This window comes from Dermacentor silvarum, chromosome 9, assembly GCF_013339745.2.
Source record: "Dermacentor silvarum isolate Dsil-2018 chromosome 9, BIME_Dsil_1.4, whole genome shotgun sequence".
Lineage (NCBI taxonomy): Eukaryota > Metazoa > Arthropoda > Arachnida > Ixodida > Ixodidae > Dermacentor > Dermacentor silvarum.
The window spans coordinates 5,457,456-5,476,287 of NC_051162.1; the positions used below are offsets into that span (position 1 = coordinate 5,457,456).

At 46.6% G+C, this 18,832-nt stretch overlaps 1 protein-coding gene across 3 annotated transcripts in view; it reads right to left on the reverse strand.

Annotated features, from left to right (window-relative positions):
• LOC119465114 (26S proteasome non-ATPase regulatory subunit 13) overlaps window positions 1-18,832 on the reverse strand; it is a 213,177-nt gene that overhangs the window by 138,456 nt on the left and 55,889 nt on the right. For 2 of the 3 annotated variants that reach the window (XM_049655704.1, XM_037725913.2), the window contains one exon: window positions 12,766-12,852. The exons of the other annotated variant lie outside the window; for it this stretch is intronic. In XM_049655704.1, the coding sequence (XP_049511661.1) occupies window positions 12,766-12,852 (87 nt within the window). The remainder of the gene's footprint in view (window positions 1-12,765; window positions 12,853-18,832) is intronic. 3 annotated transcript variants of the gene reach the window in all.

An 18,832-nucleotide genomic window follows, 5' to 3' on the forward strand; every position in this document is an offset into this window, starting at 1 on the left:
AGCAAATTAGTATAGAGCTATACAGAGTAAGGATAGTAGTTTTATCAGCTGTATAAACTTGGACATGCAGCAGCACCTGTTGTCGACGCCGTCGGCGTTTTGCCCGCGTTCGCACCGAACGCATGCAGCGTTCTTATATAAATACGCATTTGGTGCCACAGCTAAACGCCTCCCTTCCCTCCCTCCCTCCCGTCCCCCCACAGCCTTTTGCGCGACGGAAAAAGTAACGTTTGCTCTCTATATATGGAAAGGAGGAAAGAGACGCTTAATTCTGCAACCCTTCAGGCAGCACGGCGCAGATCGCGCGCTTGCTCTCTGACGTGCGTTCGCTCCCCGTGAAAGCGCGCGTCCCTCGCGCCCTCTCACTCGCACATACAGTGTCCGGAGCGCGGTGACGATTTCATCGCCGTTGACGTCATACGGAACCTCGCGGCGACGATTTCGTAGCCGTTGACGTCATACGGAATCTCACGGCGACAGCGACGCCTACGGCAGAAATCCGCTCTGGAGTGTCCATATAATTGCTTTCCCAATAAAATGTAGATGTTTCCATGAAGATAGTGCCTATTAGACGGCAATAGAATTTGCCAGGATTCTCGCCACAATGGGAGGCAGTGGTTTTGCTGCTCACCACTCCAGCCGACCGCTCACCTCCGACTACCCACCCACCTCTCGAGCTTCAGGTTTGCTGTACACGGCGACAACTTTCTGTGCCTATGCAGTGGTAACTACGAGCGCGAGGGGCCGCATTCCAAAAGTGCGCTGTTATAGACAAGCCAGCGGAAAGCAGCCGCACATGCTCACCAGCCAGAAACACAGGCCGGATGCTGGCGGTAATCGTGGATGATCGCAGTACGATCAAGAGTGCTATTCTAGACACTTGTTGAAATCAGCCATGTTGTTGAAATCTCAAGGTCACGTGATCTGAGCCAATCAGAAGAGGCAAACTTGAGTTTTCAACAATATGGCGGAGTTCAGCAAGTATCCAGGGGCGGATCTCATAACAGCTCGGAAAGCGAACGGTTCACTTCGCCGCTTGCGTCACTAAATGGGCTGCTCTCAAGCAGGGGGTGGATGAAGAGGATAATGCGGCCAATAAACAAGAAGGTGCCGCCTCTGAAGTGTGCGTCATCATACAGGGTATGTCTGAAAAGTAATGTCAGGGAGTCGATTAAAAATAAATTATTGATCAGATCGTGCAACACATTAAAAGGTTTTAATTAGATCCTTTTGCATTGATAAATCACTTCCAGCGAGATCTAGAGGCATCGAAGGCGTCACGGTAGGCCTCCTTCAGAATGTCCTTTAGAGCTTTGGTGCAAGCCTGCTTGAATTATTCAACTGTCCCGAAATTATGTCCGTTCATGGAAGTTTTCAAGCGCGGAAACAAAAAGAAGTCTGGGGAACAGAACCATTGGCACCTTTGAATCGGCCAGGAAGCGGGTCACAAGGAAGGCGGTGTGGGCTCGCGTATTGTCATGGTGAAGTTCGCCCCCAATGTCAGGCCAGGCACAATGAAGCCTTCGCTTGAGTCTCTTGAGCACTTCCACGTAGAATTTGGCGTTGGTGGTGGACGAGCCCTCCGGATGTCAAAGAACATAATGCACGTGATCTTGACTTGCTCATTCTGGTCTACCTGGGGATGCCAAGCTGTGGCGCTCGGCACTTTTCCTTTTTGTTTCGGAGTCATATTCAAACAACAAAGACTCATCACCTGTGATGACATTGCCTAAAAAAAAAAAACGCTCCGTACAGATGGTTAACCAGCTAAGCTGAAACATGCAGCCCCGGTGTTTAGCAGTAGGTTAATCCCAACGCTGTACTGAAGTGTTTCTCAATTATTGGTTACATGTTTGTGTTTCCAGTGGAACGCAAGTGCCAATGGCGGGCGGATTCTGCTAACCACGACGCGCTAACTCGAGATATCGAACACATGCGACAACGGCGTTGCGAGCGGAGCAGGTACGACGCAGAGAACTATGTCACTAACGGCGCTGCGCTTGAGTGCGATATAAAGAATGACGTAACTTACAGCGCAGCCAATGGAGACGTTTATCGAAACATGTGGCAAACGGTTTTTTGTTTCGCCTAACCATATACAGCTTTCGCTGTAAAAGTGACACTTTCACATAAATCCCAAACATCCTGCCACGTTTCAACTCGCTGTGATTTTTGGTCATCCGTTAACACTTTGGGTATCATCTTCGTGCACACTTTTCACATCTGCAAAATATTCATCAAAATCTCGGGAGCGGTACTTTTTGGTATCTTTACTGTCTGTGCTACTAAACGGACACTCAAACGATGGTCTGAGTACGAAAGATCTCTCACACGCGTCACCTTTTTGTCGGTGATGGTTGTCGGTGGCCGTCCAGTGCGGGCTTTATTGCTGACCTCTTCACGTCCTTCTAAAAAGGCCTTGTGCCAGCGGTAGACTGAACGTTCTGACAAACAATTATCACCAAACGCCGCCTTTATCATAGAAGTTTCGACTGCGGACTTGCCGAGTTTCGCACAAAACTTCATGGCAATCCTTTGTTTCAACGAGCACTGGATTACGGCGTGCACGAGAAATGAAAACGAGCTTCATGGAAAAGCCTGTCCTTAATCTCCAGATGGTCGCAGATGAATGAGCGACCGCGCGTGGGTAAGTTAACTTCCCCCTCCACCAATTCCAGCTGGTCCTAGCACGCTGCAACCTATAGTCGCTTCACAATATAATCACTGACATTACTTTTCAGACAGACCCTGTATAGCAAGTTAGTCGAAGAATTGCAGGATGTTCCTGGTTGCTTATTCAATATTAAATTAAATTATAGGGTTTTACGTGCCAAAACCACGATCTGATTATGAGCTACGCCGTAGTGGGGGACTCGGGAAATATGGACCACCTGGGGTTCTTTATTGTGCACCTAAATCTAAGTACACGGGTGTTTTCGCATTTCGCCCCCATCGAACTGCAGCCGCGGTGGCCAGGATTGGATCCCACGACCTCATGCTCAGCAGCCCAACACCATAGGCTTATTAAATATAAAATATAAATTAAATACCTTGCAAGACTTCAAGTACAAATGTGCGGCGCCAGGTACTGGTGCAGTGATTGAAGTAATTTATTTGTCATTTTGTTTCATTCATAGCCGACAAGTAGTGTTGCAAGCACAACGTTGTCTTCTACCAGGAGCTTGCAAGATCCATGCACCAGGCATGCACTTCCAGCAAGCTTCCAAAGTAGCGAGAGCAAGAGAATCGTGAAATGGCTCCTAGGACCACGTTTTGTAGCGTTCCATGTCAATTTTTCTTTTATTGCGATAGCAATTATATGGACACTCAAAAGCAGATTTCTGCCGTCGGCGTCGCCGTCGCCGTCGCTGTCGCCGTCGCCGTCGCCGTGAGGTTCCGTATGACGTCATTTGGAGATGAAATCGTCGCCGCGCGCCGAACGCTGTATGTGCGAGTGAAAGGGCGCGAGGGGCGCGTCTTTCACGGGGAGTGAACGCACGGCGGAGAACAAACGCGCGTTCTGCGCCGTGCTCGCTTAAGGGCTGCAGAAGTAGGCGTCTCTTTTCTCCTTTACAATCACCATGTATGTAGAGCAAACGCGCCTTCTTCATACGCGCGAGAGGCCGTGGGGGAGGGAAGGGAGGCGACGTTTAGCTGCGGCACCAAGTGCCTATTTATATCAGAGGCTCCGGCAACAGTCACCAACGCCGCAGGCATTTTGAGCTAACGCGGGCAAAACGCCGATGGCGTCGACAACAGTTCTGCGTGTTGCCGATGCTGCTGCATGTCCAAGTTTATACAGCTGATAAAGCTAATATCATTACTCCGTAAAGCTCTCTACAAGTTTGCTATCGCAATTGATGCTTCGCCTTTCAGGTGAAACTGCGACATTTTTTTTGTTTGCCCTTTGTCATTGGCTCGGGCTATGACTCGCACACCGCCGCGCTGCCGTTATCGTTGTGATCTGCCTCATGGCGTGTCGCATGATAACAACAGTGGAAAATGAAATCGAACACTACAAGATCCAGGTCCTGCTTTGCCTGTGTGAAGTAAAATCGAAGAGCACCGTGTGCTGCACTGTGAAATTGAGAACGAAACTCGGGAACCACAGCAACATAATTTTCTCATAATTTTCTCATCTCATAATTTTCATTACATTTTTTACTTAGTAGATACAAGCGTGTCTTTACAAACTTTGTTCAATTTTATCCCAAATCTTGACTCTGTCAATTTATCTCTGCTTTTATGACATACATCCTGTTAATAAAACATTTATGCATGAAAAGTGAATTTTCTGCTTTTTGTTTATGTATTACATAAAATACTCAGTGCAGTAGTTCCTTCAGACAAAAAGATTTGGTGTAACCTACAAAAATACGCCTATTTTCCTCATGGTAGGGAAAGAGTTAACTGGCCGACAACGACAATGCCGTCATCAATGGCAATGTAGTTAGCCAGCTGAATTTTGGAGGGGAACAGGCCAACGAATACAGCCGCCGACCGATTTTCCGGACTTAACGGAGACCGAAAAATAGTTTGAAAAATCGAACAGCCGGAAAAACTCGTTCACCCTAAAAAAGAAAATTTATTAGGCTTAGAGTGGCATAAAACATGTTTAATATTAGACCTATTCTTTTTTACCTACACGAGTGTAGGTTGTGTAGCAAGTCGCCATTTCTTTTACTTGGTGTACAAAGGTGTAGCTCCACCCACCTACACGAAGCCATTTTATTGCGATAGCAATTATATGGACACTCCAAAGCAGATTTCTGCCGTCGGCGTCGCCGTCGCCGTTGCCGTTGCCGTCGGCGTCGCCGTCGCCGTCGCCGTGAGGTTCCGTATGACGTCAATGGAGATGAAATCGGCGCCGCGCGCCGCCGAACGCTGTATGTGCGAGTGAAAGGGCGCGAGGGACGCGCGCTTTCACGGGGAGTGAACGCACGGCGGAGAACAAACGCGCGTTCTGTGCCGTGCTCCCTTAAGGGCTGCAGAAGTAGGCGTCTCTTTCCTCCTTTACAATCACCATATATGTAGAGCAAACGCGCCTTCTTCTGACGCACGAAAGGCCGTGGGGGGAGGGAAGGGAGGCGACGTTTAGCTGTGGCACCAAGTGCCTATTTATATCAGAGGCTCCGGCAACAGTCACCAACGCCGCACGCATTTTGTGCGAACGCGGGGAAAACGCCGACGGCGTCGACAACAGTGCTGTGTGTTGCCGGTGCTGCTGCATGTCAAAGTTTGTACAGCGGATAAAACTACTATCCTTACTCCGTATAGCTCTCTACTAAGTTGCTATCGCAATTGATGCTTCGCCTTTCGGGTGAAACTGCGACAACTTTTTTTATAGCATGAAAAGTACACTTTCTACGCTGCAGTTTCAATGAGTGTAGGTAGCAGACGACAAACAAGCAGGCTGGCGTTGCAAACGTGTTGCGCCATTTTGTCAGCCACTGTCAGCGCTGATAGAGCGACGACAGAGAATGTTCGCTGCAAGGACGGTATGGATGGATGCAGGTGAGCTTCAAAGATGCTTACTCACGGATGGTGCAGGCTGCTGAATACGCACGGACAGGTTGTCTTCGTGCACTGCGCATTCGCAATGCGTTTCGTTGCAGTTTGTCTAGATTTGTTGATGAAAGAATTTAGACGTTTATATAAAAAAACGAGGACACAAGAAAGACACCACGAGCACAGACTGTTTATTTCTCGAAAAGCAACAGCTTAGCCTATATTTCATTCAGGATCCTGAACACGTGCCCGCATTGTCACATGTGCCGATAAACACAAAAATAGATATCGCAAAGAACAGGTGCAACTGCAGAATCAATACAAATTCCAGCCTTCTGCACATAGTATTTTCCACCAAACTCGATGACCGTGGAACTCAAATAAAAGATTAACAGTTCAAGAAAATGCTCGGTGCTCACCCCTGCCTGTTCTGAAAGGCCACTTCTCGAGTCTGTTGAATTTGTTGCCTAATGGCGGTGAACAAGCCGTTCTGCATTTGCACCCATTCTTTGCGATATCTAGCATTTGCACCCATTCTTTGCGATATCTATCTGTCGGTGTTTGATCAACAAGTTGGCAACTAATTTCCGGGGAACATGTCGTGCGTATTTTCCGTTATGTCGATGATTACTTAGTCATACTCCTCGTGTCCGAAAATTATAACCTTAATGATGCCATAGATCGCATTTTGAATATATTTCAATCAGCTTCGGGAGGGCTCACCTTCACCCACGAGCTAGCCAGGGATAATGTCCTTCAGTTTCTGGACCTCAGCCTCCATTTTGACGCTAAACCCATCTGTTGGTATTACAACCCGAGGACAAAGGCCCCACTGCCGTTTGAAAGTGCTCATTCCAAATTAGTTAAGAGGGCCAACGTAACCCTAGCTTGTAAGTCTGCCCTGGAAAAATCCTGCGAGCACAAATTAGAACTCAGTTTCAATCAGCTGGTTACCCTTTCGGCTGGTTACCCTCAGAGTTTAATCACATGTGCCTGTGAAAGTCTCTTGCAAAAACTGAAAGGTAGAAAGCAACAGAAAGAGGATATTAAAAAAGACAAACTGCAAGTCATGCCCTACATTCATCGAGTTTCGCACTGCATCAAAAAAGTGGCAAGCCGCTACGGGGTCCAGGTCATATTTTCGGCTCCATGTAAGCTTGCAGAGTGTGCCCTATGGTGACAGGTCAGAAAAAGATTAGGCCCCAGCCATGTACGAACTACACCGAGTGTGTTTGTGGGGTAGTGCATTCAATTCCCTTGACCTGTGACAGCATTTATATTGTGTGTGTGAATGAAAGGGAACCCCAGTGGCATGTAAAGAACAATGCAGGAAGCACTTTGGCCCAACACTGTAACAGATGCAGAGGAAAAGATGAGGAACAACCCTTGCAAACCAATTCTTAAAAACACAACGTTCTTGTTCAAATCGAGGGACCACACCGAAAGGGAGATGGTTGAAGCTTTTTACATAATAAAAACAGGCGACAAGTGTATCAGCACGCCGTCTCTCTCGTTGTTACCAGAAAAAGTTAATTTTCTGGAATGTGCCTTGTAAAATCCTCCTTGGCATTCAAAATTGTTGCTAGTTTTTGGATATTGCTTGATCGTTGCCTTTATACTGAAACCGTGGCCTAGACCATAAACTGCGTGAAGAAAATAGAAGACAGAAAAAAACAAAGAAAAGAAAAAGGGAGAAAATAAATTGTCCGAAACGCCTCAGCGTTAGTTTTTCACCAGGTCTTGCTCTTTTCCATAGCCATGTTTATAGTTTTTGTCGACTTCATATTTACTTCTGGTGTTTTTTTCATTAAGCCATATCTTTATCCTTCATGCCTTTTTATGACATCCTCACCTCTACATGTTGTTCGGTGTATTATTATTTGATTCTATTTCTTTTTTTTTATCCAAACGTATTTATCGCCTCATCCTACGCCTTTACTATGGTTATTTGTTAAGTGACATCTGCCATTTTTGTTTCGTTCACATGCTCACAGTTTTCTCTCCCTCGTTTGATGATATAGTAAGAACGGCTCTTGGTTAGTTTGGTAATCGCCTGTCGCAATCCTGTTTTACATTGTCACCCAGCAGATATTTTTTTGTGTTTATAGGCACATGTGACAATGACAATGCAGGCACGTGTTCAGGATCCTGAATGAAATATATGCTGCTTGCTTTTCCAGAAATAAACAGTTGGCAGTCTGCGCTCGTGGTGTCGTGTGTGTTTCTTTCTTGTGTCCCCATTCTTTTTTTTTTTTTTCGCACAGTTATATAAACGTCTAAAAGCTATGAACCAACTAGCCCGCCAGAACGTCCTACTGATGGAAGAAAACTCGTACATTGCCGTTCAGTTTCAGGCAAGGGCATATACGCAGCTAGTAAATGAGAAGTCAGGCGAAGTGCCTCCACGATCAGCTCCGGCCGTCCCATTCGGCGCGTATCCCAGCGGAGAAGTGTAACCTTGCTGACCCAGTAACAGAACGGCAACGTTGCACTGCCGGAGCTGATCGCGAAGGCTACGCTTCGCACCACAAGACACTGGAGGTGGCACCGATCACACATATGCGAAGCCACATACGTCTCCGGACGCCCACGCCATGTGCAAAATTGCAACCAAACTTTAAAAAATATTAAGAAAAAACGGATTTCCCAAAGTGATTATTACGATAGTGCTGACCAAAGAAAGAAAGAATAAGTGTCGTCCCCTAGAGCGTTTTGTCAGCTAAGGTAAAGCGGGCATGGCCTCCGAGGCAGGAGAATGGCGCGTGGGTGCGCCTCCCAATCATAGATGCTATAGAGCGGGCCACTGGAAGCCAAGCCAGGGCAAGCTGGCAAAAAATACAACAAGGCGGCCTTCAAGAACACGTAGCGTGGCTCGGAATGAGCGATTTATTCAGGAAAATCGAACTTTGGGGCCTAAGTTCGTCCGAAAAATCAATCACTAAAATGCTCTAGATCTATTTGAACGCTGACGGTGCATTTATGAAGTCCGGAATATCCAACAAGTCCGAATTTTGGAGTCGGAAAAATCCGTTGGCGACTGTACCTAATCGTCCTCTTCGTCTGGTGCTGCAGACTCCGGGCTTTCAGATCTCTCGGCCCGCACAAATCCACTATGTCTGAAACACTTTGTAACCACTTCTGCCGACATATTCGCCCATACGTGCGCCATGATATGTATTGCACTCAGAAGTGTGATGTTGTACTGCTGCTTCCAGTCCATACAGAGAAGCATGCGTTTTAACACTTGCTTATGATACCTTTTCTTCACATATTGAATGATGTCCTGGTCCATGGGTTGAAGGGCAGCGGTAGCGTTGGGAGGAAGGAATACAAGCCGGATCACCCATAGATTCGAAACGTTGCAGTGTGCGATGCAATTGTTCACTATGAACAACACCTTGCGTTTCTTGGCGCTCAAATGTCGATCCAGTTCCAGGTACGAAATCTCCGAAGTCAACCATGCTTTGCGATTCGCACGGTACTCGACGGGAAGGTGCTTGATGTCGTAAAATCTCAGTTTCAGCGCCCTCCTGTGATGAGAAGTGGAAGGCTCGCCATGGTTGCTGCCAACAGCACTGTCAACCGCTCTTTGCTTCCTTTACCGCCAGTGCAAGGGTCCCCTTTGAATGCAAATGTTTTGTCTGGGAGCCTTTTGAAGAAGAGTGCCGTTTCATTGGCGTTAAAGACGTCGTTTGGGTTGTAAGCTCCTTAAGCTGGACGTCTTGCCAATGTTTAACAACTTCTTCGCCCACCTCACCAGCATGCTCTCTTGAACACAAGGCTATGCCCGTCTTTAATATATGTGCAAACCAACCATCCGACACCTTGAATGAATTAATATTTACTCTGAAGGCTTATCGCTCTGCTTTCGCACAGATTAGTGGTCCACACAAAGACAGCTTCACGTGGCGTGCAGCAGCAGCAATGTTTTTTTTTCCAGGGGCGGGTGGGCTGCGGTTCGTAAGGGCTTCCGACCGGCATGAAATTTCTCACTCTCAAAGGCTTCCACTATTTGTGCCTCATTCTTGACGTACGTCTATAGCATGTGTGAAAGCGGCGTGTGGCGGTGACAAGACAAAGTGTGTGACAAGCCAGCTTGAAGTGATGGTGATTGTGTGACAATAACAAGAGGAGAATTAGTGATGGCGATTACGGAAGAAGACCACGTGCCACAAGCCAGGAATCGGCGTGCAGAGTGGGAGTCTCGAACGGCAGCTCCCTGACCGATGGTTCAAGGCTCGGGTACTAGCGTGCGGCTGAGATCCCGCTCATGGCTGTGCACACCAGTGCCCTGGTGCAGTGCTGGGCAGCAGTGGCCAGCTGTTTCCCCTGCTTAAACGTTGCAACGTGGCCGTCACAAGCAACATACCAGCTGTGCTAAAGTGTCGGACTACGCCGTGACACAGCCGCAACGACACCGCAATGACGCACACCGGCGAGTCGTGCAGCACGAATGCTAGGTACATCTTGAGAACTCTTATTCTAGTGCGCATGCATGTAATGCATTATGTACCGTGTCTGTGTATAGTCTGTGTTGCATGTAAAAGGCTCCTGTCTGCCGCATCATTATTAAAAGGATCCCGGGCCCAAAGGAAACAGCAAGTTTCCATGACAGCGTGCTTCTTTTTACGTCCAACTGGCGCATCACTTCTCTGGAATCACCGTACTTCAGTGCCTTAATAATTCTTACTTTGGTTGCCTTGGCACCATACAATGCGTGCTTAACTGGTACCGCCATCGCAGCAGAGAGCTACAGCACAGCAATAACTCCCGTACTGACACAACACCAATGACAATAGCAATGCGTGCCCCAAAACCTTTCCTTGAACCTATAGCAGTGCCACCTATCAGCCATTTTTGAAAAGAAAATCTTTTCCCGGCATTTCTGGCCCTTCAAAAGTAGTGATGACAGAAGCGATGCCTGCTCCGAAAACACGTTTCCACTGTATACCAGTGCCGTCCTTGGCTTGCTTCCAGTCCAAATAAAGCGGTGCACGTGCAATTTTGCACCGAATCGGCAAACGTTTGCTGCAATAGGGCTATGTACATTTGTGAAGAGAGGGAGCGGGGACGTCGAATTATCAGAATTTGCCAATTAATGGGGGCCAAATTAACGAGGTTTTACTGTACTATAACTCAACTGTAATCAGTGCTGGCATACTTATTTGGTATTCCTTTTAATAGCAGACCATACTATATGTCATGATTTGTACGTACCTCCGTTCTGATAGCTTGCTTGTTATGCGATGCGAGGAGACTTACGAGCACGTGCAGCACCATATTTTCTTGGCCAAAATTTGGAAGCATTAAGTTTTGCATGACATTTTCTGATATTCAATGTTCAATTCAATGTTCAGCTCTCTTGATTCATTTCGATATTCGATTTGAAATCTACTATTCGGTATTCGCACATCCCGAGTAAAAAAACTGCCAAGACGCATTTGAAAACAATATGATGCATGGTGGCTATGACGTATTTCCGCCTCCTGCAATCACTTCTGGTGCTTGCAATATACAAAAAAAGTTGTTGCAGTTTCACCTGAAAGGCGAAGCATCAATTGCGATAGCAAATTTGTAGAGAGCTATACGGAGTAATGATAGTAGCTTTATCAAGTGTATAACCTTGGACATGCAGCAGCACCGGCAACACGCAGAACTGTTGTCGACGCCATCAGCGTTTTGCCCGCGGTCGCCCAAAATGCCTATGGCGTTGGTGACTGTTGCCGGAGCCTCTGAAATAAATAGGCACTTGATGCCGCAGCTAAACGTCGCCTCCCTTCCCCCCCCCCCCTCCCCGCCACGGCCTTTCGCGCGTCGGAAGAAGGCGCGTTTGTTCTACATATATGGTGATTGTAAAGGAGAAAAGACGCCTACTTCTGCAGCCCTTAAGGAAGCACGGCGCAGAACGCGCGTTTTTTCTTCGCCGTGCGTTCACTCCCCGTGAAAGCGCGCCTTGCGCCCTTTCGCTCGTACATACAGCGTTCGGCGCGCGGCGACGATTTCATCTCCACTGACGTCATACGGAACCTCACGGCAACGGCGACGACGACGGCGACGGCAGAAATCTGCTTTGGAGTGTCCATATAATTGCTATCGCAATAAAACCTTTGCGATCAGCTTCTGTTACTTCGAGGCAGCCATTGCCAGGGGTCTGTTTCATTACAAGTTGCTAGGCCGTTGTAAAGTTCAATTGCTATACTAAAAAATTCAAATAAAGCTTTTCTACTGCCCTGAATGCACACAATCACCAAGCCAGCATGCTGCTGTGGGACGTGCAATGGATAATTCAAGCTTAAAGGTTTGGTGCCATGACCCCTTTAAATGCGCACATCAACTAGCATAGCTCATTTTACGGCAGATCAAGGAAACCTTACAAAACCTTGAGAAAGACTTGGCATTTATAGACACAAACAAATCTCTCTCTAATGCACTCACACTCTTCACGCTTTGCACTTTAATAAAACACCCGCTACCCTGCATAAGGTTTGCCTAATGGTTTTGACAAACATTCACACGTACGGCGGTGGAAAGAAGTGGGACTTAGTTATTTTCATTTGAAAGAATGCAGAACAAAGTGCTGCCTAGTGTCGTCCCCATGTCTTTCTTCACAATATAACGGCTGCCACCGTAGATGCCTCCCCTGCCTTGTTTACTGCCGCATGCTCACGCTTGCATGCTTCAAATTGCATTCACAGAGACTGCTTTTTATCTAATCATTGCATATTTCAAAGTGAGGCATGCTTTCTTGTAGGTGTGTGCAATCACAAACCGACGACACTGATGCCCATTTGTGAATGGCATCTTGTCTAGCAACCAAAAATATTGACTCCAGCAAGTTTCTCACTCGATTCGTTGATACAACAGGTGTGCAACCAGGTCACATGGCATGCCTCGCTTTGGATCGTGCTTGCTGCTGGAGCATTACTTTCAATTTTTGTTGCATTTTGGCACATCATAGGTGCTGACATTTTCTGCTTGGATTGGCCATTTGATATGACAGAAATGTTACAAAATATGCGCCCCGGTAGACCAAATCTGTTAAACGATAAATACGTGCGTAATTTTTACTACTTTGTAAGTAAAGTATATCGTGTTCACATATGCAAGTATTAACCACGGTGGCAGCCCAGCCGAACTCTTATTTCAGCGGAAGGACTCACTTGGCATCCATTTTAATGTCACATAAAAATGATACGCTTGTTTTCCTTTCCACACTGGCTATTCCCAGGGACTGTGAAATTGGAGGATGGTTCTGACCTTGACACTGGCCATGTCGTTGGCGGCCAGCTTGTTCTGACCATAGAGCACATTGCAGAGGACGACAGCTTCAGGGTCCGCCTTCACCTGCACACACCAACGTGGAGACTGAGCAATCACCGTGACCCAATTGGAGGGCAGTAACTTGGCTGTGTCCCAAACCAGCGTCATCACCGGCCCCCCAGAGGACAAAAAGCTCGCTACAAAATGCCATGCTCAACACTTGACGAAGCACTGCAACAAAAAAAAAAAGCTTCAAAGGTGCACCCCCCTTCAGCCTTTGGCTCAGCTACGAGAGCGCACACCAGGACACTGTAATGGAGCACACCAAGAACAAAGCTAGGTGGACGAGAAGTAGCACATGCGTTGCAGAGAGTGTGAAGGTTAACGGCGAGTAGAACAACCGTTAGGGCATGCACAGACTCTTGCAACTGGAGTCGCATCGACAGCAGGACTGCTCAATATAAGGTCAGGCAGTACAAAGGGGGCACACCATGTCTACCCAAGCTAGTCCCCACAATGCATGCGCTTGTCGCCCGGAGTGCAAGGAGGGTGTCACGGTGCTCTCCCCAACGCATGCGTCGCCCGCTCACGGCCAGATTATGTTCAGCTCGGTTACAGCTCGGCTGGCGTCGTCGTAGAGGGAACTGAGGAATGCTTTCCCGGCGGCAAGGTGCGTGCTGCCGCTGCTGGCACGTGTGCTGTTTTGAAGGCACGCTTTTTGTTCGCGTGCATTTCGCGAGCCTGTGCTTTGGTATTGCCACGCGTGTAAGTATTGTCGCCACGGGCCCTCGACAGAGGTGGCAGCGATCTTCTGAGGGATGTGTTTGCAATGGGTAGAAAGTGCTTTGTTCTAAACTGCAATTCTGGATACCGGACTTGTGTGGAGCGTGTGCCTCTATTCAAAGAGCCGTCCGACAGCGGTCGTCTAGAGCAGTGGCGCCGTGCAATTTCGACGGCAGCCTCAACTCTAGTGCCTACCGAGTAGTACCGACCATTTCTGTGCCAAGCATTTTTCAGAGGATATGATATCGACGACATATTACGCGGAGCTTGATGAAAGGGTGCTACTTGATGCACCAAAGAGCCCTGTTCTATGCAGTTTCCACCTTATTTCCGAAATGACCAATGTACCTCACACGGTTAGATAAACCTCGAAAGCCGCTCCGGAAGAGAGAACCTCCTTTGTGCCAGCAAAACCGCTGTGTCAGAAACTGCTGTGGGCCACAGCAGTTTGTGCAAATTTTGCTGCATGTATAGGATATTGACCCTTTTCGCGGAGCAGTTTTTTTCCAGAGAAACGAGATGGCACTTATGGCGGCGCGCCATACATCTCCTCAGCAACCGCGCACGAATACGAAACCATTACTGCTTCTACCAATTGCTTCTGTGCGATCAGCTGTCAGAAATGCAACCGAGTTTTTGCTAACGCACTGTGCTCCAATCACGCTGGATTGAATCCCATGAATTGAAAACGTCTGCAGGAGTTGGCTGCAAAAATAGTGACTGGCATAATAAGGAATGTAATGAATCTGTGTGGCCAAATTCACGGACCGCTGCTGCAACTGTCCCTACGTGTAACCGGCACTTCAAGATGTACGGCTTTCCTTGAGGATACACAAATTTGCTCATCTGCTAGCATTGAGTCGCTAACCTTCAATGAAAGGGCTTCAGCCCCGGTACGACGGCAAGAGTGAGTACCCCTCGTTAAACAATAATAACCGGAGCAGCGCCGCTTACCGTCATAGGTTTCGCGCACAGTATCTACACACATGTACCCCAACCAGCACGGAAACATACACCCACTCATTTGCCAACGTGTCAAGAATAAGTGAATGGGCGCACACTTGAATATATGCGCACTATATACGCACAATAAGTGACGGTACTACACCGATAACGCACGAATGGTCGAAGCTGAATGTTTCGTGACGGTCCACAAAAGTAAGCGAGTTACTAGTGATAATACGCATTTGCTACAAGGTATTACAATGTGCAGAACAGCTACGTTTCAAGCCTTGTGCGCAGCCAGAACAAATCTAATGGAACTGAGCACACTCACGAGCGATTAGGCAGAAAATGACCACATAGTGACCGCACTGAGGAACCTCACTGAGTCAGAAACATGACAAGCCACTGCTTCAAAATATTTGCCAGATAAAGAACGAAGACCAAAACTGATTCAATTCATGAGCGGCAAGTTTGGATAGCTCCGAATATCCCCGCTTTCAGAGCAAGCACCATATACACTGCTCGCGCCATAGCTTAATCAGCTCCGAAAGTGCTTTTGCATCTTCTCTGAAACTGCGGCCAAAGCTTCGTGTCATCCACCCAGTCACTGTCTACAATATCTCCCGAAACAGAAGTTTGCTAAGCCGCACCGGCATCATACACATCCATTGTAAACACGGAGGCAACGGAGACAGTTGAAGACCATGTGATCAAACATGGCAGCGCCCACCGGATCGCCGCGAAAAGGGTCAATATACAGGGTGTCCCAACTATAATGCACAAAGATTTAAAAATATGCCAATGTCACGTAGCTGGACAGATCCAAGCTAATGTTGTTTGCCGTCGCTTGGAGATACTCAGATTATTTTTGCATTCCAACTAATTACATTATTATATTCATAACTGATTATTCAACTTTTCAAATACTATATATTTCTAAAAAAGGTGTCAATGAGAAAATTGTAGACTACTCCCGATACTACTTTCTGTTGCTCAATATGTGATACATAAAAGTGTCGTCCGAGTGCAAAAGCAATTATCATGCTAAAATTATGGAGCTCCTTTATGGCCAATCTTTTGCTTCTTATGTCTTTGCAAAATAAAACAAAAAGTCAGTAGTGTGATGGGTGTAAGTGTATTTGTGGATAGGTTGCAGCATGCATTCTCAAATACGCTTACATAGGCATATTCGTATATACAATTTAAGGAAAAAAGAAGTCACTGCTCTTTTTTTGGATCCTGCAAGAGTCACTCAGTCCTCAATGGACGAAAGCCAAATGAATAACGCACACGGTCTATGTTAAGTGAAATTGGAATAAAAATGGCATTTGCTCGGGTTTTCACCAGTAAACTGTATTAGTGATGCTGTAATTCAAGATAAGACGCCTTCGTCCCGCATAATAAATTCCCCTTTGAAAGAGTTCTTACATTGCTATGTGCATTCTCATCATTAGTTCTAGCCATGAACAGCCACTTTACCCTAGTGCGTTGCATATCGCAAGCTTGCGCAGTTTTATTTCTTAATTTATATCGTGGCCACACGGAATTCGCACAACCATGCTTGAACTGAATGTGAATGGAAACAGCGATAAGCACAAAAACAACATTTTCCGGTGCAGTCACTATTTTCTTTTCATTTTATATGCTTGGATGAACGGCTACACCGGACAAACTGTGAGCGCGAGCACAACTTGAGTGGGCTTTGAGTGCTGCCTAGAGTGTACTAGACAATGGTCGAGTGGGCGCTCTCCCGCTGAGGCGCCGTGTGGAAAAATTGTGCGAGGCACGCAAACTGAATTACGGCTCCGCGGCATATTCAACGTACTTCGCTGAGGGCGCCAAGGCCGATTGCGCATAGTATGCTCTTAAAATAGTGCTTTATTTTCACTGCAAATTTATGTTTACACCATTTTGGCAAACATACCATATTTCCACGCGTATAACCCGCCCTTGCATATAACCCGCACCCCTAACTTTGAACTCCACGAAAAAGAAAAAAATAACCTCGCGTTTAACCCGCACACGTATCCGAAAAAAATGAGGACTAGGAAGTCACAACTACGCGCAGTCATCATTTCGTTTTCAAAACAAATTCAAAACAACTGCCGCAACATGTCAGTGCTGTCGTCCGATTCACTGCTGCCATCCGAGGCTTCATCGCCACTCTCAAAGACGTAATTGTCTTCGGAACCATCTCGCAGCAGCTCTGTTGCCGATTTCTTCAGCCGCGGCTATGATCTTCAGTTTCTCTTGCACTGTGAAAGACTGCCGCCAAGGCACACTCGTGATGCCTAAACAAGGCTGGCCAACTGTGCAAACGGCTTACAAGAAACGGCACCTGACTCATGTGAAAAGCGTGCGAAAAGCATCTAACCAGACTATGGATGTGGATCTGGCTATAACCTGTGTTGGCCTCTTATTGGCTTAACACACGTCGATGTCGATAGGCATGCGGACAACGCGGACTCTACACAGCAAGCCAAACGTTGCCGTGAAGCCGACCCCCACCCCTTCCCTTCGCGAATAACCCGCACCCCCACTTTTTAAGCAATTTTTTCCAACTTTTGGTGCGGGTTATATGGGAGAAAATACGGTATATATTTGAGGCATGGATTATACAACGCGACGTCTTCAATTTTGCTGTCGTCAAGCGCGTCGTCTGCTAGCAAGTGCGTGTTCACTACGCGGACGCTGGTGGACGCCCAGTTTTTCTCACAGAACGTCTGTGGAGTACATTTTTTTTACGTTTTAGTTGCTGTGGTGCACCCATGATTCTTGACGGCCAGTACCAAATGTAGTTTTAGCCAGATGAACTGCTGTTTTTACCACTGTCTTCTAAAAGTCACTGGTATCTGCAACATGAAGCTACGCAAGAAAATTTTATTATTGATATCGTGTCACTATATGCGCACTTCTTATTGGTGGATATTGATCAGGGACAATGACCGAAGAAAACAATATTAGAGTGAAATAAACCAGGTTTATTAACTGCTTGGCGCGAAGAATGAACAATGTATTTCTAGGTAATTAAATCAAAGGGTACATATATATACAGGGTGTCCCGGCTATCACGATTTAAAAAAAGGGAAACGGCGTTACGCAAAGCAAACCCAGTGCGTATTGTTTCCAGTGCAGTGGAGTAGCCACGAGTAATTTTTTCGTTGCTGAGATTTAATTAGCTAATTGTAATTAATTATCCAGCTCGAGAAGTACTGCCCTAATTATCAAAGTGTCAATGAGAAAATTGTAGAGCGACATGAAAAACTCTCGATACACCTTTCTGTTGCTCCGTACGTGCTACATAAAAGTGTTTTTCCGAGCGTGAAAGAAGCCCGTGAATACACGCAAAGTGCCTCGAGTGACCAGTCGCGCGGCATTTTTGCGTGTATTCGCGGGCTCCTTTCGTGCTCGAAAAAACACATTTATTTAGCACATATTGAGCAACAGAAAGCTGTATCGGGAGTTTTTCATGTTGCTCTACAATTTTATCATTGACACTTTGATAATTAGGGCAGTACTTCTCGAGCTGGATAATTACAATTAGCTAATTAAATCTCAGCAACGAAAAAATTACTGGCGGCTACTCCTCTGCACTGGAAACAATACTGTCACATAGTAGTGACAGTGAAGAAAACAGTCGTAACACTGTGTATGACGAAACTGGTTGTTTATTGGGCTAACCTGTGCCCACAAAAGCAAGCTACACTCAAAGCACAAGGATAGCGGCGAACATAGTCGGTGATCGTCGAAAATCTGATCTGCGACGAAACGCGTTGGCTTTTATACGTGAGTCATCGAAGGTTCCAGAGTAATCCCTGGTGCCCGCGTGTCTTCCAGAAAGTTCTAGACAATTCGCGTCGCAGATTACATGAGCGTTGGTGACAACAGACGACGGATAGAAGCGTCGATAACATTCGAGACGCTTCCGATGCAGGCGCGACCTGCGCCGAGTGATAACGTTTAACATTTGTTAGCCGGTGGAAAGCGGCCACCGGTGAAAGATAAGCATGTATACGTGTCAATACAGACTGGGTTTGCTTCGTGTAACTCCGTTCCTCTTTTTTTAAATCGTGCTGCGTGATAGCTGGGACACCCTGTATATTCATGACATATATGTAAGGGAAAAAATTACAAATATTCTAAATGCACCAATTGAAAAAGTGAGAACTTTCGACCAGAATAAGCGCACGTGTTTGCAGTAATAAACACACTTATTAGTGAACACTGCACATAAAACTCTCATTCGCAGTAATAATATTCATAGCAGAGAAAACCATCTCATATATGTGTGTGTGTGTATATATACAAGCGTTATTGATACACTGTACGACGTCGG